Raw genomic sequence first — 24,947 nt, 5'->3', positions numbered from 1 at the left:
TCACGATGCAGGTGCAATGGATGGTTTCCGGGAATAGATAAAGTTCGTTCTGGGAGAAAAATGAGTGAAGCCACGTCTGCGGGGGCTGTTCACACTGGAAGCGACCTCATTGAATCCGAGCTCGTTGAATCTGGGTGACTTTTATTGGTTTTAAAGAAGGAAAAAAAACCGGGGAAACAATCTCATCTCGTTGAATCCGAGTTCCACTGTATGAGCGCCAGAAGATTAGAGGTGTTACAAGAGAGTAACACACTTAAAAAAGAAGAAGGGGAGGTAAGGATGATAGATGTTTCATAGGAAAGAAGAAGCAAACCACGCCAGAGCACTTGCCCGTGCAGAGGCACTTATACAGGATATGGCAGGTTCCTCAGTCCCATGAGATGGTGCTCCACCGAAGAAACAGAGGCATGGCTGGGGCACTCATTTGGTAAGAAAAGTAACTCTGGTCAATTAAAACATTATCAGTTTCAGTTATCAGCTTAGTCACGCCCATCTCCTCCAGACATCAGAGGTACATGTACCTCTGATCACGAACACATGGCTACTCTCTGGCATACAACACATGACACTCTCTGATGTACAAATAATTTCAGTTGTAACTTTCTGGGGTAAAATGACACTCCATGGTGCACAGCACACGATACTTTTTACACATTGTCTGGCGTACTGTACAATATATGACCACTCTTTCGCATATGACACATAACTCCATCTGGCACACAACACATGACACTGGTATACAACACACAGCTTTCTAGCATATTGCAAAATGACATTCTGACTCTGATCTACAACACATGAAACTCTGTGGTACAGCTCATGGCACTCTAGTACTAGTAGTCTATACTGGATCGAAGCTATCCTGGCAAACTCTTCTTGTCTGGACGTATAAACCTGTGAAAGACATGATGAAAAAACAAAATAGAAAACGACAGCAGGAAAAATGTAAAGTCAGGAAACTGTACACAATGACAGTGAGTGGAGTCCACATAATTATCATGAACTCAACCTAAATTAGTTTTCATTTTACCTTTCTACAAGCCGCAGTCTAATGATTAGATCAGCACTGAAAATCTTACAGTTACAGCAATTCTTAAAATAAAATAAAAAATTTTGTTTGCCTTATCAAATTTATCAGTCATGGTTTGTCTTCTTTGCTTTGTACAGTTTCTTTCGCTGAGGTATAGGAAAAAAATCAAATCTCCCTCCCAAAAAATAAAATTTTTTGAGTGTTTTGGTCAATCTATCATTGTTGGTGGCTACTCTTTTCTAAGTTGGCGTTTGTTGTCAAACATTCAGAAAAGGGTATAGCCGTGTGTGAACATGTCATTGACTCAACATGAGCTATAGCATCTTTCTTCAATCACACCCCTCCACTCATGCTGACATGACTAGATTCAGGGAACACGTTCTTTAGTGAGATAATGCATGCAGTCAAACATGGGTAATTTGAATTCATGGGGATTGGAAAGAGTGTTCGAGATTTCCGTAATTAGTCATGTCAGTGAAAGCCCCAAATAATACAAAGAAATAGAGAGAAAATCAAGGGAGGTACAAAAAAAACTCCATTAAAACAACTAACGTGGTTTGCTCCCTTGATGAATGAGTTGACGGTATGGAAGCAAGAAGATTTTTTTGGGGGTAAGTGTTTTACGGCACTCCCAACTGCATGAGGCAAGGCCATATGAGCACGCGGGACACATTAAACTTTTTCAGTTGGTAGGAAATTTTGAATTTTGACAGAGTGGCGGCCGAAGCTTGTTGTTATGGTTTTAGACCACCAAGGGATCTTTAACGAGCGCAACTTGCACACGGCCCTCCGAGATTTTTCGCCCTTGTCCAAGAAGGCTAGGCGTAGATCTTTCCTACCAGAAGATCAGGGGTGTGGCTGAAAGACAGCAGTAAGAAGGAGCCAAGGAGTAGCAGTAGAAAGACTGCAGAAAGTCAGGAGCCCAGAGGAGGGGGCAAAGGAGGTGAGGGGGTGGGGGCAGAAAGAGGAGACGTAACCAGACGACAGACCATTGCTAGAGAGCAGGAAAGGAGGTGAAGAAAGGAGACAATTTTAGAGAAGAAAATTTTTCGGTCGCTACCCAGATTCAGACCCGGGACCTTTGAATGAAAGGCCAACACCTTAACCTCTAGGCCACGAGAGCCCCCAAAGCCAGAAGATGAATGAAACTGAAAATGGAAAGAAGAAAATCTCATGTGTGCAGAGCCAACTCCTACGTCATTCCTTTTCTGTCATTTCATTGGCTTACAGAAAGTTATGCCTCTTGTCATCCGCACCGCACACGTCCCACAGCATGATTGCACGTGTGGCGAGCCAGTCTTCGGTGCGGTCAGCATCACTCCCCAACCCCTCTTCCCCTTCCCTCCTTCCTCCAACCTCTCGTGGTCCGACAAGGACCACGTTTTGGCGGTAACAATAACAAAGAAACACCTACCCGCGGCCAGAAAGGCTGTAAAGCCGGGTCTTTATTGAGAATGCAAAGTGGATTTGTTCGAGATTCAAGTGTTGTGTGTTCGGGAACTCCGTGAAGTCAATACAAAGAAAACATAGGGACTGAAGCGGGACTGAGCATTATGTTCTAGATAACCGGGAATTCGTGATTTTCGTGTTCGAGATTCATGGACTTAACTGCATACTGACAGCATTGTGGGTATCACACTGTGTGAGGGTGAGCCTGGTGGTTGGCTCGTGTAACCTGACACTCTTGATGATGATGGGTGTGTTGTTTTCCATTGTCATAGCTGTCACTTTCCCGCTAAATAGCGGAAACTCCGCTTCATCTAGCTTTTCCCGCTACTTTCCTCCTTCCTCCGCTGGACCGCTCTCGGTCGCAAATTGCGATACTTTTTTACACACGGAAAACACCAAACCAGGAGAGAGACGAAAATGCAGCCTGCGCATGTCCGCCCGTAGCTTTCTACTTCCGTTCTTCTAGGCCTAGCGCTAGTTTCACTTTGTTTATTATGGAGCAACAAAGTGTCAATCGGGCCTGGGGACATTAGCGCGTCGAGTTGTCATTGAAAACGGCGGAAATTCGAGAGAAATTGATGCAGAATGCAAAAATAAAAGGAGCTGGAATGAGAAAGAAGCAGCGGGTGTGCGACTTGAAAAGTTCATTAGAAAATTGAACAAGCCGCTTGCTGCACTTTGCGTTTGGTGCGATAAAGAAATCGTGGCCCGCGGCACTCCTGTACAATTGCATTCCCGTTTGTTTACATGACGGCTATTGTGGCTGTTGAAGTGAATCTAGATCTAGATAATCTATCTGTAGATATAATCTAGATTTACCCATATTTAGATATTTAGATTCTAGATCTAGATTAGAAAGCCTTGGCTATAATTTTAATTCAGGTTAGATCTACACACTACAGAGGGACTACTAAGTTAAGTGCAAACGGGACCGCAATTGTACAGGAGTGCTCAGTACAGCGGCAAAGGTGTTGCCTCCTTGATCCAATAATGCGCGCGTTCTACATCGATGTACAAGTTTAAAGTGAAAGAAATCTTTTTATTAGACACCAGCTTGCAACAAACACTGGAATTGGATTTTTAGTCACCAAGTCCAAACTGTGTCAAATTGACTCAAACTCAAATGCTTGTTAGTCTACTTAGTGCCTTTGTTTGTTTGTTTGTTTTTTGTTTTTTTTTCAAATACATTTTAATTCGGTTGCCTATGGTTAACAAATATGACAGTTTTCCTTTCCAAAACTATAGGCTAGATTTTCCAGTATATTGCCTCTGGATCTCACTGGTTTCACTCCGGCCTTTGGAGAGCGCGCGTCCGCCTTCGCATGAATTTCCTCCTTTTTTGAAATTTCTGAGAGGCAGCTATGCATTGTGCATTCAAGATAATTGAATTTGAGACAATTGTGAGTGATCAGGTTTTTCTAGAAAAGCTGTTCAAAACATCCATGCAGGTGTTTCAGAATACAATGCTGTTAATACACAAAAATATAGCCGTTCAGTGGGTGAATGGCATATTTTATTATATTACGGTATTCGAGCTATCTTTAATTTCAACGTTTGTAGGCTCGAGTTATCTGTGCTGGAAGCAAAGGGATAAAAATCAATTATTAGCTTTAGTCCCAGTTTTTCTTCTGTTTTCTCCTTTCTTTTGGAGGGGGTATTTTTTTCATGTAATCCCCCAAGATTGTAAAATAACCAAATGCCAAAAAAAATTCTTACCTCAGTGCACATGGATATCATAGAAACAAATGAGACAGAATAACTGCATCTTTCATAGTCTAATTCTTTACTTATACTTATCTTGGATAATTAAGAAAAAAAACCCAACTTTTTGTTTGTGAAAACTTCCTCAGCAGGCCCTGTGCTCTTTGAAGTGCCATGAATTTAAAAAAAAGAAGAAAATTCTCCAAATATGTACCCAAATAAAATGCAAACTGCCCAAGGAAGATCAATGTAAATATATAATAATATGCAGAAAATTCACATTTGAAATTGTTCATTTTCCGACAGCCATATACACAAACACAAATCCACACACTTGCAGCATTAGAACATAGTGTTGTTGAGCAGTTTCAAGAGGTCTGCTGAAGGTACCTCATACTACAGTAGTCTCCGCCTAAACGCACAGTGCTCGGGATGGTTCTTCAGCGTGTGTTTATACGGAGCGTGCGTTTACATGAACCTTAGTAAAGGGAGGAAGGGACGCAGTCATCTCATTGCCTTGATATTCTACTGACCTCCCTTTGGGGTGAGGGTCAATTTTTGCCGATAACGTGACTGTTTTGTGAAGGATTCCCCGACTGCGGTTATGACTACAAAGGCGTTGAATGGGGGGGGGGGGGGGGGGGAGAAAGACAGCCTCAATGTAAATTAATGTAATGAATATGCACTATAAAATGTCGGGAACAAGTAAGAGGAAACTGTTAGAGATAGCCATAGATCTAGTCAAAGAGACGACGGCGCAGCCACGTGGCTTTCCAAGCGACCACCCCCTGACCGTAAATTCGCGGACAACATCAGAATCATAGATCTCTACATTCAGATAAACATTTCTCTTGTGATTTGTTGAACAAGTACGTTACAAGTATAAGAATACATATAAGTTCTTTGAGCGCATCTGATTAGGCTTACCTGGCTAATCTTAAACCCTATTGAGGCCTATCTAGTGTTCTACTGCATTCACACGTGTTGCGCATCAGGCCTGGGTTTAACTAAACATTACACGCAGTCACCCAAATACCAGTCAGAAACCTTCTCTCAAAGATGCATTTCCAGTGACCAGTCAAAAAACAGTTCAGTCCCCCTACCCCCCTCCCCGACCAGCCCTAGACCGAGAACCAGACCTATGTGTCTGTGGAAAGTTGGGTGTGAAAACGTTGTCCATCACTCTCTTTGTTCCGTGTGAGGGGCACTCTCACCCAAGTTTATTGGCTTGTCTATGCAAGCTGTGCAGGTTGTAGTGAAAATTTCCCCTTGTCAAGCTTAACCTGTCGGCGTGTTTCGCGGATCGGAGCGTGCGTTTAGAGGGAGTGAACGTGCGTTTCTACGTCTAAATTATATAGTAAAAAAACCCTGTCAGATGACGAAAGCGTGCGTTTGAGCGGAGCGTGCTTTTGTATGGCGTGCGTTTAGGCGGAGACTACTGTATATCATTGACTCATCCTCCCTACATACTACTACTACCACCAAACAACACTCTCATCTCACCCCCTCCCCCCACCTACATAGACATACCCCAATCACACATCCCTCCATACACACATACCCATCAGCATAATTACGTACCAACACCCCATTCCCCCCTCCCCTTAACACATACACACCTGTAACGTGCTGCCTCGCTTTTCAGAGTCTCGGGGCTGTAGTAGTCCATCAACAACTGTTTGTCTACCAGATGCGGGTTGCTTGACAGGAATTCCTCAAATGTCTCATTAGCATGCACGCTCTGTACAATGGCATCAGACACCAGGTGGATGAAGAACATGGTGATGGTCTCATGGTAGCCTGTGGTGATCTGCAAGCAAGAAACCACACTGGAACTAAATTGTTGACATCTTTTACAAGATGAAAGGGCAAAGAAGAGCTCACCAGATACACCCAAAATGCCAATTAAGCTTCATGTTTTTTATAAAGTCCCCCCCCCCTCCCCCCCCAAATCGCCTACTGAATGGGAGTCTTTCAGTTTCTCTCTCTAGCCAAAAGTCTTTTAACACTGAAACAGAGTGTCTCTGAGAACTGAGCTAAGTTAATAATTACCTTGTCACGGTTCTTTTCATTGAACTTTTGGATGCCTAACCTGAGGAAACATAGAAGAAAATAGGAGACTATAGGACAACGTAGGAAAAGAGGAAAGCAAACATACATAGTAAACACACGGACAACACAGGGAATGGACATCAAGTACAATATAGAGGGACAACATAGTAAATGGAGAGTATCCATTGAAGACAGAGGTTTTAATTTTTTTAATATATACATGTATTATTAAAGAGGTTGTATTTTGAGAAAAGAGAAGCACATTAACTTCAATATGAAATAGGCCATTTAGTGCAGGAAAAAAGCCTGATAGACAGACAAAAACTACATAGAGAAAGTAAAGAAGTAGAACTCATCAGTTTCTCCCTCCAATCAACTATAGAAGAGGCTTCACAGGCTTAACAGAGAATAAACTAAGACATAGAAGGTCCACAAGACATTCACAAAATTAAGACTTAAAGCAAGTACAGTAGTCCAGATGGAGAAATAAATATGCCTAGTGGCAGGGCTGTCAGGCTCATAACATAAAGGTTGTGTGTTTGAACCCCTTCACAGGCCCAATGCTGTGTTCTTAGCAAAGTCACTTAAAATAAATTTTCCTCACTTTGCCCAGGTGGGAATGGGTACCTGTTTATTAGACGGTGAAAGAATTCGTCGGTTTATTAGTATTTTAGCCTTATGGGTGCTTGCACATTATGTATGCTTCATGGAAAGCCAAAAAATGTTTCTGGGTGTTTTGGGGTCTGCTGGGGTACTGATAATTGTAAAGCACATGAGCATGCTGTAGAGCATGGATACGCAGTATACAAAAGCGGTTAATTATTATTATTACATGTATTTTATTAAGTTGTAAATGAGCCCAGTAATAGGGATTTAAACAAGTCTAGTGAACAATTTCCTACTTGATGTAGGGGACAGCTCCCTCCTTGCCATGTTCCCGGATGTAGTTCCATGCCATGCGTACATGCGCCTCATGGGTCCACTCCTCAAAGGGTAAGGTCGTGCCTTCAAATGCGGAGAGAAAAATCTCGTCTCCAACAGATCGGAATTTGCTGCAGGGACAATGCAAAGAGAATTCATGTTTGAGTACTCTTCAGCACAACTGAGAGGGACTAAGACACATGACTTAATAGCTCCATGCTTTATCACCATCAGGCAGACCGGACAGACCAAAGTTCACATCCCCATTTACTATTTTAGTGTCCCTATAGAGTTAAGAGTTTCCCTCCTCTAACAAGATGCTTCGAAAATTGAGGACGATGTTTCTAAACGGACTCGAATTTTATAACAGAATACACTATTTTTAAAAATAAATATAACAGATAAAAAACAATTGACACAAAACATTTAGATGCAAACCTTTTTATTTAAGTCATTTCTGTTTTCGAAAATAAGTTTCTGGTATTTACAAATTTTATGTCAAACAACTTCCATTTGAATGAATTAGGTCTGTTCTTAAGTACAGTTATAATCCGCTTATATCTACATGATGCTTTGGGAAGTGGATTTGATGTCAATATATGAAAATGTCGATAATGAAAATATAAAGCGAAAGAGGAAAAAATAAGGGGAGTTCAGCGGTAAAAGACACCACTACTTTTTAAAGCTGGCTGCTTCCCTTGATTCTTGAAACTAACAAACGGCAGAGGGGAAGGGGGGTTGGAGTAACAGTACCAAAGACTGAGCAACGCGAAGCGCACACCACACGCCAGAGCAAACTTTGCTGCAGCATCTTTGTAAAGCCTGTTTATGGCCGCTTGCAGGGGAAAATGGAAAGGCGAGGCACCGACTTGCTGACTGTGGTACTTGCCAGCGACAGACTGAGAATGGGATGGTGAAGGGGAGTAGGGGTAGGGAGGTGATGCCCAGTGCCCTAGACGCTAACGTCTGTGAAGGACTGTACTGTGTTGGAGACTACAATGTGTAGGCCCAACATGACCTACTAAAGCCTGCTGTGTTGATATAGGCTACTTGGCGGGTATGCGGACTTAATGAAGAACTACAGTAGTCTCCGCCTAAATGCACGCCATACAAAAGCACGCTCCGCTCAAACGCACGCTTTCGTCATCTGACGTTTTTTTAAACTATATAATTTAGACGTACAAACGCACGGTCACTCCCTCTAAACGCACGCTCCGATCTGCGAAACACGCTGACAGGTAAAGCTTGACTAAGGGAAATTTTCACTACAAGCCTAGAAAATCGGACATTTGGCGAGATTGCCCCTTACGCCGAACAAAGAGAGTGATGGACAGCGTTTTCACACCTAACTTTCCATAGACAAAGGTCTAGGATTGGTCGGTGAATTGTTGGGGGGTTGGGGGACTGAAACGTTATTTGATTGGTCACTGGAAATGCATTTTTTTTGAGAGAAGGTTTCTGACTGATGTTTGAGTAACTGCGTGTTGGCTAATGTTTAGTTAGACAAGCCTATGATGCGCAACACGCGTGAATGCTCGTTCATGAATTTATGGTCGGGCGTGGTCGCTTGGAAAGCCACATGGCCGGGCCGTCGTCTCTATGACTATCCACCAACAATCTTTTCAGGCTATTGGTTCCTGACTTTTTATGGTTCATCATTCATTACATCAAGTCTGTCTCGCTGCCCCCCCCTCCCCCCCCCCCCCCACACACACACACCCATTCAACCCCTTTGCAGTCTTAACCGCAGTCGGGGAATCTTTTACATAACCGTCATGTGTTGTCACATTATCGACCCAAAGGGAGGTCACAAGAAATACTAGAATATCAAGGCAATGAGAAGACTACGTCCCTTCCTCCCTTTGTTAAGGAGGTTCATGTAAACGTACGCTCCGTATAAACACACGCTAAGGAGCCCTCCCGAGCACCGTGTGTTTAGGCGGAGACTACTGTAATGCGTTGACCATAGCGTGGCTTTTCTCCCCATTTATGTGTGTGGGCTTCGACAGGTACCCAGGAAGCATGTTGATAAAGCAGAGTGGGCCAAAAATAAGTTGATATAAGAGAAATTGTTTCAGTGAAGATATTGAATTGGAAAATATGTTGATACAGTCGAACCTGTGTAAGACGGAATCGCAAGGGAGCCCGAAAAAAATTCCGTCTTAGACAGGGGAATTTAGGGGGAGATGGATGTTGGTGGGGGGGGGTTCAAAGGCCCAGCCGGTGAGATCAAGGATTGCTTGTCCGATCGGCAAGCAGTGGTCAAAACTTCACACCTCTCAGCTGCTATCCTGTCTGATAATGACATGTGTCAGTCTTACTTATCCAATTACCACCAGTGCTTGCCTTTCATAGGACTACAGTTTGACCTATTAAAAGCAGAAACGTTTGAACATCTCCTTTGCTTCCACCCTTAGCCCGAACCACCCACCAATGCCACCCCTGACTGCCATGTAACAACGATTCGAGGAACTCTTTTCTCGGCTGGCCGTACGATCAGGGCGGCAGGCATTGGTCAAACTAATTTCACACCTCTGGCTTCTGGCTACCCAAGAAAGTTTCCGTAGTGGCTCCCTACTCGAGCACTCTCACGGGCAGTCGTGAGATTTCACACCCACACTACACTGACCATCTGCATCGCTCAGGGCTCACATGACCGGGTAACATATAACATATACCCCCAAATTGCTCCCCTACCACCCTTCCTCGCCCAGTGGCATGACCATAGCGTTAAGTATAGAGCTGGCGGAACCACACTTGTGAGTTTTGTTTCAAATCTGGGCTGAGCGGGCAAAGCATTTTCCGTCTTAGACAGGTGAAACCCTCGGAAGGGAGCGGATTTTTCTTTCCGTTTCCGCGTCGGACAGGTTTCCGTTTTACACAGGTAATAAAAGAGGAATATATCAAGGGGGGAGCGGGGAGATTCCGTTAAGACAGGTTTCCGTTTTACACAGGTTTCCGTTAAGGCAGGTTCGGCTGTATGTCAAAATATAGGTAAATCGGATGTCGATATAAGTGGATTATACTGTATAAAATTGTAGAACAATTTTTGTTTAATTAAGCTATTCAGAGAAAAAAGTTGTAAACATTTTTTTGGGGTGTGAATAATATATATAAGTTGATTAAAAAAGTTATACACACCCATCGAACCAATTTAGATAATTTAGGAGGCTTGCTATTTCGACTTGGGCTGAGTGGGATACAGTAACCTACCAGAAGATGGAGATGCTTAACAAGAGTGTTTCAGAGTGCATCATGTGCATGCAGCCCAGCCTGTCTGTGGGAGGGTATCCATCAGGACGTCAAAAAAGTGCACATGTGGGTATCACCCTGTGTTTGCAGTTGCATGCTGCTTATGCCTGTGTGTCTGAAAGTCTGATTGTGTGCACATGTCTATACACATATATATATTATAAATATGTCTGAGTGTTTGTGAGTCAGCATATATGCTCAAGTATTTGAGTGCTCATGAGCCTCTAGGTGGACATGTGTCTGTGTATCTGTTAAAAGTGTTTGCACTATAATCACATACGTGCTGTGTGTGTAAGTGCAAGTGTCTACATGCAATGGACTCACCGAGTGAAATAGATGAGGGGCTCCTGAAGGGTCTCCGACACGCTGACCCCGGTCACATTCCCATACCAGACTGTGTGGTCGCCTACGCCGTGGTAGGTGTGAGAGTCACAAAGCAGCACGGCCAGCGAGCCCAGGATGATGGGTAATCCCTGACACCCACAGATGACAGGTTGGTAAACAGCACATAATCAACAGCCAATTAGAACACACACACACACATACTAGATCAAACCCAACAGATCTAACAGTAAGCCAGAACACAAATTCACATATTAACACAGGCTTGTTCTACAAAACATTTGCAGTAAAACTACAAAGAACTCAATGGACACCATCCAAAACCAAGACCTTCATCTTATCTCTGGCGGAATGAGATCCTCACCGACTGCGGCCTGTGAAATCCACACAAATATTGAGCCATTAGAAACTCGAAGAAAACGGGCAGCTTTAGAAGTATATGAAAGATCTAAAAGGCTAGAAAATAACCACCCTAATAGAATCCTTGTTGACAAGGGGAAACCTAATCAAAGACTAAAAAATACAAAATCTGTACTTGACACTGTTCTCAATCTCCAAGAAAAACATCACCTCCCTGAAAGACGAGAACCTCTGGAAAGAGTTCCCTCAACTCTCCCACCACATCTCACCATAGCAAAGCCAGAAATTAGGAAAACACTTTTGGACAAGAGCAATAAAAACACATATCCTGTAGCACTATAACATTCTGCCCTTGAAACAATTGATTCCTATCCACCAACATGGATCCACTCATACACTGATGGATCTGCCTTTAAGGCAACAATCAACGCTGGATATGGGTCAGTGATCAACTTGCCCAGTGGGATAAAAAAAGAAGTCTTTAATTCCAGCGGGTCCTTCTGCTCCAATTTCATTGCAGAACAACAGGTTATCACCAACACAGCAAACTACATCAACTACTTGCTTGACACTAACCTGAGTAGAAATATGAATACGAAAAAGTACGACGACCTAAATTATCTACTTTCAGTTTCGTGCTCAAGCGGCAATTTTGAATTTTGTTTGTTTACTGATTGTTCAGCTGATCAGATCATGTGGATTCATTCAAGTCCGACTCACTTGTTCCACTCTAGGTCTAGATTTATAGATCATTATAGACGTCAATGGAGGATTCATATTCCAATTCTATTATAGGTTGTGCTGTTATACCAATGCTGGTAAAACGCATTTCATCAGGTGCGTGAATTATCTACTTAGAATCTAGATTTCTCGTTGAAGGCCTATTCCTATTCACTTGTTCTACTAGACTAGATCTAGATCTAGATCAGATTTATTTAGATTACTAGATCTAGATATATAACTATATGGAGGATTCATATTCCAATTCTATTGTATCATTGTATCAAAGCCTATTATAGCAAGGTAGGCCATATTATGCTCCTTGTTTGTTTTGGAGTGGCCTTTTTTTTTTTTTTTTGACTTGTGCTGGCCTTTTTACATGAGGGCCGGGGTAGGGTTTGGGTAAGGGTTAGGTCTCTTCTTTATTGTGTTTGTTAGGGTGGTCGCTTGTTACTCGGAAGTCCTTCCTTTTATGACACCCACAATTTAAAAGTTATGGGGGGGGGGGGGGGGTGTGCAATATTTTCAGACAATCTGATTGAGGCTCACATGCAGGTCTAAGAAAAGAAAGGAGACTTCACAATGTACCAATTCCAGTAATTAAAACAGCTGTTCCCCCTGATGACGAAAATCTCAAACAGCATGAGAGTGCGCGTGTTTGAGCTGTGTTCTGACCGTCATTTCTGCATTTTAAAATATTATTTTACCGGAACACTTCTCGTGTGGAAACATACCCTCTCACATCTAGGCCTAGATCTAGATAGATTAAAGCCGGGAGCTTGGATTTTCTGATCAGGGGAAGAAAAGAAAATGGAAAAAATGAAGGTCTCAATCCAGATCTAGACCTACCCACCCAGAGTTCATCCAGTTTCACACAGTCCGCATCATGTTCCCACCCACCGCCTCCCATCCCTAATGTAGGCTAACCCTCGCCCATCCCCTTGGCTTTGGGGCCCATATTAGGAGGCACACTAGATCTATCTAGCAATACAATGTGTTAGGAATCGAGGATGGGCCTTGTGCTTCGCGTGAGATGGAGAGAAAGAAGAAAAATTCTTTGCTTTTTGGGGCCGCACATTGCTTTTATTTGGTTATCGCGACCTCGTTGAAAGCGACTTCTGTCTGTTTCCAACCTTGTTGGAGCTGATGTGTATACAAAGAGATATTGAGGTAAAATTTGGGATTAAGGATTGCCTCGTTAGAGCCAACTTCTCGTTGAATGCGACACCCACTGTACCCCTTTTCATCAAAGATCCATGCCAAACAATACAAGTTACAGTACTCCTCCGGTCAGCCTGTTTATTCCAATTTTTCCACCTCAATCTACCAACAGATCAAACAGAAACTAGAAAGGTTGTGGTCTGTTAAGAAGTCAACTGTTAACAACAGCACTCATCCCTCAATTTTATCATTTTTGTTGCGAGAACAGGAAAATCAAGAATACAGTATAATCCACTTATATCGAAATCTGATTTATCTACATTTTGACATATCGACATATTTTCCAATTACGAAATTTTTCCTTCAATACCTTCACTAAACAATTTCTCATATATGTGATGCAGCGTGGTGGAATCAGGCTCTAGTCAAAATAATCAAAGTGAAGAAACTTGCATTTTTCTGCAGGTTTGTGAATTTTTTTCCAAATTTTTTTTTTTTTTGGCTCAACACCTTTCATGCCCATTAAAGAACTCATTTCTGTGTGGATTTTTCTGAAAACATTGATTAAAGGCACACAAATGTAAATTTTCAGTTACCATGAACTCTTAAGCTAAGGAAATACTTATTGCTAATCTCTGGCGGCCATTTTCTCACTAATTTTACCTCTGAAAACAGGTGACCCCCACCTCCTTCATTCGCAAATATCTCAACTTGTATTCAAGATAAATGGATATTTTTTTCATCCAAATAAAGACAAGTGAATAAGCTTTAAGATGATACCAATAACTCTACATGCCCAAAAATTGACGAGAGCCTGATTCCACCACGCTACCTCACATATCGCCTTTTTTCCGGCCCACTCTGCTTTATCGACATGCTTCCTGGGTACCTGGCGAAGCCAAGGAACATAAATGGGGGGAAAAGCCACGCTAACAGTCAACGCATTAGTTCTTCATTAAGTCCGCATACCGCCAAGTAGCCTGTATCTACACACCAGGCTTTAGTACGTCATGTAGGGCCTACACACTGTAGTCTCCCACACAGCACAAAGCCTCACAGATGTGAGTATCTCGGCACTGAGCATCACCTCCCTACCCCTACTCCCGATCGCTCGCCCACTCCCCTTCCCCATCCCATTCTCAGTTTACCGCTGACCTCCCCTTGTTTTTTCTTTTTTGGCTTTATATTTATCGATATTTTTATATATCGACATCAAATCCACTTCCCAGAGCATGTCGATATATAAGCAGATTATACTGTAGTACTTTGATTATGGAAACAACTCATTACTTGGCATGGCCCAGATTTTAATTTGTGACCATCAGGTAGACACTCTGGTTTCTTGACTACGACACCCTATCATGCTTGTTTGAAAACAATGCACAGATTCAGTTTCCACAATAATATCACAGCTTAGTACTCATAGCTTGCTGGTTAGACAATAACATAAAAAAGATCAGCTCCCCCGACTTGCAATGTGTCTCTCATCTCATGAACAACAGAACTGGCTGACTGATCTATATATTTCATCTCTACTTTTCTTTCATCCATTCACGGTTTCTGTCCCCTTTATAATTGGTGGTTCAGTAATCAACCTATTTAGCTGTTTGTTGATTTTTTCATATCAGAAGGCCAAATCTATTATTAAATAAAAGGGCCATCTCGCACAGGTCACTACAACACCCCCCCCCCCCCCTTTCAAGAATGGAAAATGTAAAGGCACAAGTGGTCAGGAGCTAGATCTACTTACCTCCTCTCCTTGTACATGTGGCACATTGTCAAACTGGCATTCGCCATTGGGAGCAGGTTTAGAGAAGTGGATTCCGTGGTGTATCTGGCAAACAGACAAGCACATAAGAGTGATGTAAAGATAAATTATCTCCGTTAAGAACACAATATACAATAATAAAATAATGATACTGAATAAGAAATATATAATCTGTTGTACGAACACATGGATATGGTAGTGATATAATTTGAGATCTATGCATTGTCTATCATGATTAATACATGACTCATACACAATAATAAAATCACAATACTGTATGACATATATGTACCATGTATACTCTGACTTCATTGAGTATTGTAATAAGAAATCTATCTCTATGTATTGTCTGTCATAAGACAATGTCATACCTGGTCTTGAGCCAGGATGTGAACTGCAAACTTCTTGGTGCTCTTGATCAAGTCATGCATTCTGCTGAGGGAAGAAAAATGACAGTGGAAATGGTCACACATAAAGTATAAATCATATAATTATGATATTTTACATAGAACAGTTATAGGTCACTTGAGAGAGAAGCATAAGACAACTGAGCAAAATCAGAGATACCAAAAACAATGGGATAAAAAAATCCACATCCCCATTCCTAATTCCATTTATAAATAATATCAATAACTTGTACTAATTGACTTGAACAACAACAACAATCAATTTTAAAAAAGCAAATGAATACCACAGTGCTTGCAACGGATTGCAGGCTCACTTACGATCTTCGCTGTCTCTTTCTCTTGAGACTCTCTAGAGTTATGTAAACTCATTATGGTCTACCTTTCCCTCTCCTCACTTTCAGTCTGGTAGACAGACTAACCAGAAGGTATCATGACTATGACTGCTGTTGTTCAAGACCACAAGTGCCTTATACTTCCAGAAATAATGAAACAAGAGGCTGGAGGAGAAAAAGGAAAGAGGAAATAGCTAGTCTTACCCTATTTTTACAAACAAGAAAACAATTTCGTAAGAAATGTATAATCAGACCTGGCACTCTATGAATCTAAAAATCAGGATTTCAGAGTTAAAAAATCAGGATATATGGGGAAAAAAATCGGGATTAACGGCAAATCAGTCATAAGGGGCGCTGGGGAGGGGTCCTGGTTCCCTTTTATGGGGCAAGTATGCAAGACAAAACTTTTGCAGGAATAAGTTCACGTTTGGGCCTCTAAATAGAGGGAAAACTGAAAGACAGCATAAATTGAGTCGGAGTTGGATGTTGTTGTTGTTTTCAAATCCCTTTAGCTGCGAGCATTTCGCTCTTGGCAGCGCAATGCCTCCCTCAAGTAACCACATGTCCTTGTCATCTGGTCAACGCCAGAGTAGAGCAGGCTTTGTAAGTCTGTAGGTGTGTGTAGGAGCTTGCGTCGAAGAACTGCCAGGTTTGGGCAGTGAAGGAGATGTTCAACAGTCTCCTCGTGGTAGTCACAGTGTCTGCAATAGGGTTCCCACATGGGATTGATTCTGTTTATATGCTTGTTGGTATGTAAGTGTCGTCGGAGTTGGATAGACTGGGGGACTTACTTACTTACTACCCATTACGCCATCTGGCATTTAGGGCAGCAACAAAGGATCTCCAGCTCTGTCTGTTTTGGGCCATCTTGGTCAGCGTTCCCCACGAATGATTCCAGGACTTCATTTCAGACTCTACTGTGCATCTCCAAGTCACTTTGGGTCTGCCCCTTTTGTGACGTCCTTCGGGTGTCCAGTGGAGGGCAGTCTGCACAATAGAGTCTGGTTCTCTTCTCAGAACATGTCCAATCCATCTCCATCTTCTCCTTTTTATTATGATGGTCATGTCCTCTTGTCTACATTTACGTAACAGATCAGCGTTGGAAATCTTGTCGGGCCAGAAGATTCTGAAGATTTGGCATAAGCTGGTTGTATGAAGGGAAGATAGCTTGGCACGGTCATGATCAGTCATCCTCCAGCATTCAGCTCCATGTAGGAGTGTGGATAGTACACAGCTATTATACAGCTTTAACTTGGTTTGTATACTAAACTATCCTGACTTCCAGATGGTGATCATGTTTCTGTGTACAGATCTTGCCTTGCCGAGTCTGTTCATGATGTCTTCCTTTGTGCCGCCGTCAGTTTTGATTATGCTGCCTAGGTAGGTAAATGTGTCTGTTATAGGGAGGTCTGTGTTGTTCACCCTAAGCAGCGTTGGGGAGCCCATCACTTCTGTCTTCTTCTGGCTTATTCTTTACCCAATATGGCGTCCGTATTTGTGGAGTCAGTTTGTTTTTTCCTGCATGTGCTGGTTGGTATGGGAGAGTAGTGCAAGGTCGTCGGTAAAGTCAAGATCCTCGAGGGTGGAGAAGAGAGTCCACCTTATGCCTCTTGATGTATCCTCTGTTGTTTCCCTCATGACCCAGTCAATGGCCAGATTGAACAGAATTGCTGACATGTTGCACCCTAGTCTTACTCCTGTCTTTACCTCAAAAGCAGTGGTACTGTTTCCAACAACGCACTTGAAGTTTTGGTAGAAGCTCTTGATGACCTCTACTATCTTACAAGGGATTCCATAAGACCGTAGAATGTACCAAAGACTTTCTCTAAGCACACTGTCGAATGCATTTTCAAAATCAACGAAGTTGACATAAAGTTGTCTCTGCCATTCCGTGCCATGTTCTATTATGTTGCGGAGGGCAAATATCTGATCTGTGCATTTTCTTTCTTTGCGGAATCCTGCCTGTTCTTTTCTTAAGTTTAAGCAGCTGTCCACGACATCCGACATCTGGGGGAACTGACAGCAACGTGATACCTCTTCAGTTGTTGCAGTCTCTAAGAGCTCCTTTCTTTGGTACTTTAACAATGACTCCAGTGCTCCAGTCCTCAGGAATCTGCTCTCCCTCCCATATGGTTTTGAATAGTGGCTGAAGAATGTTGGCAGTCAGTTCTGGGTCTACTTTAAACAATTCAGCATTCAGGTTGTCCATTCCTGGAGATTTTCTTGATTTCAGGCTCTTTACAGCTTTTACAATCTCGTGTCTCTGTGGTGGGTCAGAGCTGATATCCAGATCCAAGGTAGCTTCCTGTATGTCTGGGGTGTCCTCAGGTGGAGGTTGGTTTAGGACTGGGGGAGCGCAGGTTGCAATAAAGCTGAAACTCTCGTAGTCTTGAAAATTAGCTGATACATAACTCTAATCATCCATGCAAAAAGCCAGCATTTTCATACAGTAACGACATATGACTTCCATTGCATAATATACACTCGAGGCACCCCCCGCCCCCTGAAAGAAAGATCGCGCCAATGTTGTTCATTTATTTATTTTTTCTCTTTCCTTGAACCTTAATTAGTACATGTATCACGGCACACATTTAAAGCCCAAGGGTAAAAAAAAAATACCCCCTCCTCCCCCCCCAGTCGTCCACACTGGTTAAGTCCCGAAAAACACCTCAATCAATGCGACCGGTGTGATTGAACTTTGTTGACCCCGAGAGCCGACGATCCCCGACACACGCGCTACTCACACGTACGGGGTCATGTCACGTGATGCCAATGAGCGTTTGAAAGTTCCACTGACAGGTCTTGATGATGGGCCCGACTAACTAGAACTCAGACGAAGCTTGCTTTTAAAGCAATGGCAGAATAAGGAATAGATTATTCTTAGGCCCATGTCATAATTGTTAAAGTAATCAGGACACTGTCGGAGAATAGTGGGTTATAAAAGCGAAAGTAGATCTTGAGCGTATCCAAGTCGGAATTCAAAACCGATACGTAGGGTGTACCATCTTTGCCGATACTACGCCGATTTTAGTTGAAATAACGTGCGTGAGTCATCTACTAGATTCGGCATAGATGCTGCCGATAAAAAGTCAAATTGGAGCTTCCAAGCAAAAGAGACTGCAGAACTTTTAATATTTTTTTCTAAGACTCGGACGCAACAGACGCAACGAAAAAAAATCAGGATACTTGTGATCGAAATCGGGAAAATCGGGATGCTTGAGATTTGGGGTAAAAAATTGGGATATCCCGATTAAATCGGGATGAGAGGCAGGTCTGATATAATGCACAGTCTCGCAAAACAAAAAATCAAGATCTAATTTAGTTTTAGCAAGAGTTTTACTGCACTTGCAACACAATAAAGTCACGTAATTGACGAAAATTAGAGGTGTTACAAGAGAGTAACAAATACAAAAAAAGAAGGAGGGGAGATAACGACGATAGATTTTCAATAGGAAAGAAGGAGCAAATCACACCAGGGCACCTGCCAACCACACACAATGTCAAGATCATCTAAATAAACTGATGTAATACATAAATCAAAACAACATAAAGTGGGTGGTTGGAAGGTGTTCTGGTGTGGTTTGCTCCTTCTTTCCTATCAAACAGCTATTCTCCTTATCTCTCCTCCTTTTTTTTGGTGTTATTTACTCCCTTGTAACACACCTAATCTTCAGCACCTATATGACCTTGTTGAGTTGCAAGTGCCGTAAATTTCTTAAGAAAACGAAAACAACAAAAACAAAGTGAAATAGATCCAAGGGCATTTCGCTAATAGCTGACTACAAAGTAAACGTAAGGAAGGCTTCACTGTCTCTACAATTATAACAAAAGGAATAAACATATTGCATCAGAGTCATTTCTAACTCTCTGTTTCGCCATAACAAAAGGGCATGATAATGTTTTAATCTCTTAGCAAACTGTACTTTTAGATTATGTTAAAAGAAAATCTTCCCTTTCTTCTTCTTCTGGATCGCATCACACTTGAAGTCCAATATCAGTGCTTCCAGCAGCCGAAGCTGAAAAGTAAGGAAAATTCTGCTGGGGGTCTGGGGGCCGCATAGGAATTGAAATTTAGTACTTTTAGAGTGTTGAAAATGGCATTTGGGAGCTGTTTCAAGAGATTGCCAACAACCCATACTACCTATTTTTTCACCCAGATTTTGTCTTGTTTAATTTCTTCACCAATATATCTTTCCATTGCTGGCAATGTTTAAAAGCAGGTTCCCCTTCCATTGCTACTATAATTCAATTAATTTGTCATCGCACCTTTGATACCGACAGAAGGCAAACCTGGGAATAATGAATAGATATATGCAGGCCGTACCTTCACAATACAGTTACCAGACCTGCCACTCTATGAAGCCTCAAAATTAGGATCTCAGGGAGAGAAAAATCGGGATTTGGTGAAAAAAATCGGGATCAACAGCAAATCACCAAGATGACTGCCAAAGCTGACTTAAAAATTTTCCATGTGTGTCCATAAATTACTCGGCCTATATGCTCTCTGTGTGTCTTTGCGTGCGTGTTATCATTATTTTTTGTAAATCCTGAAGCATCACGTCAAGCACTCCTAGTCCAAAAGTCCCTACCCCCCCCCCCCCAACCAATAAGTCCCGAAATACATGAACTTAGGTTGACCCCGTCAACGGACGGTCCCCGACACGCAGAACTCACACGGCGATGTCATGTCACGAGATGCGTATGCGCGATTGAAACAATTTTACTAACAGGTCCGACTAACTGCACGTTCAAACAAAATACTCGGATGAGAAACAGTCGTTCTACTTCTAGGATAACGACGGGGGCCGACCGACCAAATTTACCAACAAATCTCTTATCCCTCATAATGCGTTCAGACTAAAGCAACGACAACGGCCATATGTTAGTCTTGCCAGCGCAGTTTACATGTAGTTGTGTAAGGGTTAGAACGACTGTCGCTCGTCCGAATCTTCGCAATGATAATTTCTCTAGATCTAGAATCTAGACAATCTGTCTAAAATCACATGTCAATATACTTGATCAACGCGCAGATTTTTCCAGCCGCGGCAACAATCCGAAGATAGACAGACGGAATGAGGGAATGATAGAAAGGAGGAAAGTGGCACAAAAAGTTCGCCAGATTTTGATCAATCTGCAGATAAAAAATGTACTGCCGACAAGCCTGCAATGAATGCATGGGGCAGAGTAGAATAATGGCCGATTGCAGGAAATGCGCAATCTGGCAGGTTTCTATAGCATAAACTATTGCCGAGAGAATTACCGTAAATATCCGTAACTTATACAAGACATACGAAGGCGAGTACAGATCTTTTGCTACGGAATTTCGGTAGTCCTACGCTGTCGCAGATTTTTACGGAGGGAGTTGATGATGATGGAGGAACAAGTACGTAACTGGCAGAAAGTACGGATTTCCGTAAAAATACGGAAGAGTGGAAGCACTGAATATCTACCATATACCAGGCCGTCCTGCTCAGTTCTTCTGATGGCCTGTGCAGTTTCTCCTGTCATGTCAATAATGATTAGCCACATAAAATGTTCCCTAATGTTGGCCCACACAAAAAGACTTACTTCTCTCGACTTAAGCACAAGGATAATATGTAGTCTGTATTTGACATAGCATCCCCCCCCCAACCACCCATCGAGGCAGAAGGTTATATCTGCTGAAGAGTGTGACTTGCTTCCCTGGTTCATAAAGAAGATAAGTATATCTAGACATACCTTCCTTAATTCACACCAAATGGGAAGTGTATGTCTTCGGTGTAACTTACCTCCCCTGACTCAGACAGAAAGAGATGATGGGTGGTTGGTAGGAGACACTGGAGAAGGTACTGCATGTAACCCCTCGCTTGAGCCACTGGCGTGAATCTGGCTGGAACTGACCACTTGTCACAACCACCACTAAAACAATCCGCACAGGTGAACAGAACACAGAGAAATGTTAATTTGAAATTTCAGAGACATAAGTTTGTATGCATGAAAGAGAAGAACATGAAAAGATAACTATCACTTAGGGCAAAAAAACAACAACAACCCCAAAACAAGGAAGGAAGACAGACAGAGTGGAAGACTAGTAAAGAAATAAAGTTTACCAGTAGTACCCTCCATCAACCAATTCATTTGCTGGTATCATGGCCAGAGGGTGGGGCAAAGAAAAGGTCAATATCAGGAACTGAAGCTACAGGAAAAGTGGACCTGGGTGAACCCACCACAGGCTTACAATGACACCCCAAAACCACCCACAATACAGAGAGACAGCTAACACTAACGCTTGCTGCAACTTTGGCTCTTTAGTTTTTAGTTTTAGTAAGAGTTTTATGGCACTTGCAACACAATAACGTCAAGTAAGTGCCGAAGATTAGAGGTGTTACAAGGGAGCAACAATTTTTAACAAAGGAGTGGAGATGTACGGACGATAGATGTTTTACAGAAGAGAAGGAGCAAACCAAACCAGAGCACCTGGAAACCACCCACGTCGAAGATTAGAGTAACAAACACAAAAAGAAAGAGGAAAGAAAAGGATAGATGTTCGATACGAAAGAAGGAGCAAACCACACCAGAGCACACGCCAACCTTTGAAAGAAGGACAAAGTAGAGGACATAAGTCACCAGTATCAAAATACAAACTGAACACATGACCAGCCCTCATCTTTGTTTCAGTCTTGCATTTCATTCTAGGTACGATTTAACAGGTCAGGGGTTCACAACAGCAGCATGACAGACAGCACGAGGACAACACATGGCACGTGTTCAACAAATGGTAATGCGATACAGGTACAACTAAACCCCACAATTAAGACAATACAAGCAGGTAACAACACACCACATAGGGGACAACACACTACACAAGGACGGCATAGCACAGTACAGCACGCTGAGACACCCTTAATACGTGGACTGTACCTTGCTGTGGTACTTTCCTCATGGCCAATTTGAAAATATCCGAGGTCTCCTCAGAGGCTTGCTTCAGCTCCACCTCCTCCTGCCGTCTCTTGTGTCGTAACAACACCTCAATACTGTCTGGTGGCTCCCCTGATCACACATAGAGGAAACTAGGATGAAAAAAACCAGGTTAACACATCTATCCACAGCATGCCATTGACCTGTCCACCAACCATGTAGCTGATAACACAGGCTACAGCAGACAGTGCTTGGAAAGAACTCTGACCAACTAAATTAAGGTGAAAATAATATCTTTTTCATATTTTCTTACCACATTGGAAACAGGTAGGGTAAACTCACAAAATGACTTATACAGTTAAATCCGAGTCCCCTTGATATTCTCTCAAGAAAATCTATGTAGAACCATGGACACCTCAAAAGCAGATGACAAAGACATAAGCCTACATTAGACCATAAGTTAATGCTGTAAGAGTATGACACTGAGCATAACCTTGGTCAGTCAAACACTCCTATTCCTCAACCATCAGTTTCCATCACTTTTTTTGGTTACAAAACTCTTCTTATAAATTTGAAATACATACTCCCTTTACCTCTACCCTCAGTCTACCCTTCTACACTATTCTTTGTCTCTGCTTGTTCTGTTTGGCTCAGTAACATGTCAAGTGCGTATCCTATTTAAAATGTCATAGAAGCCGACAAAGTAACAAATTAATAGACAGAATAAGACATATTATTGGACATAGTCTATAGTGATATTCCATCCCCCACCTCCTTCCCCCCTCTTAATCTTTATCGGATCATACAATTTCTATGGCATATAAACTAATAAACTGACCTGTGGAAGAGAACAGCCGGACTGACGATGAGGCAGGAAACAGCTGTGATGTTTTTGACCTGAGGAGTCTCTGTCTGAGAACCTTGGGGTACAGTGGGAGACAACACTGCCTGCCAGAGAGACAGGCCCTGACAAAACTGGTCACAGACGTGGCTGCTGACATGGTAACCAGCTGGGAGACCTGATGAAAATCATGATGAGAAACTGACAAAGCTATGGAGCTTGTGCGCTATAACATTTTTAAGTCATAAAGAGAGACATATTGACTGCTTTTAAGAAACCGTCAAACCGGATGCTGTTCTGAAAACAGACATAAAGGAGACTTGTCTTACATTGAGCAGTCAAGATTCTGTCATCTACAACATGAGAGTTACATAGTAGCTCCAAAAGAAGTATCAAAATGTTAGATTCTATCCTATTCCTTTCACAACAGAAGGACAACAGCCAGATTAATCAGAAGACAAAGTCTAAGGGCGGTAAGACCTCTCAATGTGAGAGAGCTTCCCTCCTAATGTCACAGGAACTTGATCCATTAAATTTCAATTAAAATTTGTTAACTTTTATGTGATTTAGGTCTAGAGCTAAGAAAACACAGTGCTAGACTGAAAGTTCAGTGGGTATTCTTTTACTTTTCCTCTCGTTTCACACATAGCTACTATGTGTCCATTTTCTACTATTATTATATTGATGCACTGAACACAAATATCGACTTCATTTCAGTTGCAAATTTTAATTTTGTAAAATATTTGATTATTTTTAATTTTAATTTTAATGGAACTATATCACAATAAGCCTCATTGTGAAGTATTTCCGTGCTTTGGACAAATCAGGGTGTTTCAGGGGGGCATAAAATTTGGAAGTTTTAAGTTACCCACAATTTGACGTTTTGTAGTCAGTTTTGAAATGCTTTTTGAAAATAATTGATTTGCGACAGTTTTAGTGGCTATATTATCATGTGTGATCTGCAGCGAAAAATACTGCAATTTGACCAAAGCAGTGCATCTGTGTGCGGGAGTGAAAGTAAAAATTTACCGCTCCGCATACAATGAAAGAAAAGAAAAGAAAAAGCCTAGAGTCTAGATCTATTAAATATATATATATCTAGATCTACCCAGTCTACTAAATAAAGGCCAGCTCTATTCGGACTTGAGTCCAATTAGATTTTTTATCTATTCAGACTTGAGTCCGAATATGAGTTTTATCTATTTGGACTCCGGTCTGAAAAAATGTTTTATTTATTCGGACTCCGCTTCAAGTGAGTTTATGTGAGTTTAAGGAGGTTACATAATATAACTGTTGTCAGGGGATTTTACGTAAAACCAGAATTAGAACTAAAATTACCTACTAGGACTGTGTAATTACTAATTGTGTCAAAAGTCAAAAGACTGCACTCTCATTGCTCAAAGGCAGTATACTGAAGTACACTGTAACCGACAACTCAGGGTTTTCCACCACCACTTGCCTACAGCATCATCATTACTTCCACCACCATTTGTCTTTCCACATGTTTTGTTGTGAGTCACATAGTTTTTCTGTAATTAATTTTTTTTAAAATCACATCGGGCAAAATCGACAGCCGTGGCGTTCTCCCCAAAACCTCTTCCCCCAACAAGCCGAGAGTACAAGATCGCTACGCGCAATCTCATTGGTTCACATAATTAACTTTGCCCCGGAAAGGTCAAATCAACTTGGTTGTTCTGTTCATACTGACGATGCG

At 42.0% G+C, this 24,947-nt stretch overlaps 1 protein-coding gene across 3 annotated transcripts in view; it reads right to left on the bottom strand.

Annotated features, from left to right (window-relative positions):
- Positions 1 to 258: 258 nt before the first annotated feature.
- The window catches only part of LOC101849265, a 28,798-nt gene continuing 4,109 nt past the window's right edge, over positions 259 to 24,947 (bottom strand). Inside the window, exons 2-11 of one of the 3 annotated variants that reach the window (XM_005090766.3) lie at positions 23,231 to 23,411; positions 22,396 to 22,524; positions 21,264 to 21,393; positions 15,128 to 15,188; positions 14,739 to 14,822; positions 10,730 to 10,878; positions 7,135 to 7,284; positions 6,233 to 6,272; positions 5,800 to 5,990; positions 259 to 894 (exon numbers count right to left, since the gene is read on the bottom strand). In XM_005090766.3, coding sequence (XP_005090823.1) covers positions 858 to 894; positions 5,800 to 5,990; positions 6,233 to 6,272; positions 7,135 to 7,284; positions 10,730 to 10,878; positions 14,739 to 14,822; positions 15,128 to 15,188; positions 21,264 to 21,393; positions 22,396 to 22,524; positions 23,231 to 23,393 — 1,134 coding nt within the window. In that variant the 5' untranslated portion in view covers positions 23,394 to 23,411 and the 3' untranslated portion in view covers positions 259 to 857. Of the gene's footprint in view, positions 895 to 5,799; positions 5,991 to 6,232; positions 6,273 to 7,134; positions 7,285 to 10,729; positions 10,879 to 14,738; positions 14,823 to 15,127; positions 15,192 to 21,263; positions 21,394 to 22,395; positions 22,545 to 23,230; positions 23,412 to 24,947 lie in introns of those variants that run through there. The other 2 variants (XM_005090765.3, XM_013087689.2) reach the window with 2 other exon arrangements.

The sequence above is a fragment of the Aplysia californica genome, unplaced genomic scaffold, assembly GCF_000002075.1.
Source record: "Aplysia californica isolate F4 #8 unplaced genomic scaffold, AplCal3.0 scaffold00021, whole genome shotgun sequence".
NCBI lineage: Eukaryota > Metazoa > Mollusca > Gastropoda > Aplysiida > Aplysiidae > Aplysia > Aplysia californica.
This window is presented reverse-complemented; position numbering and strand designations above follow the sequence as displayed.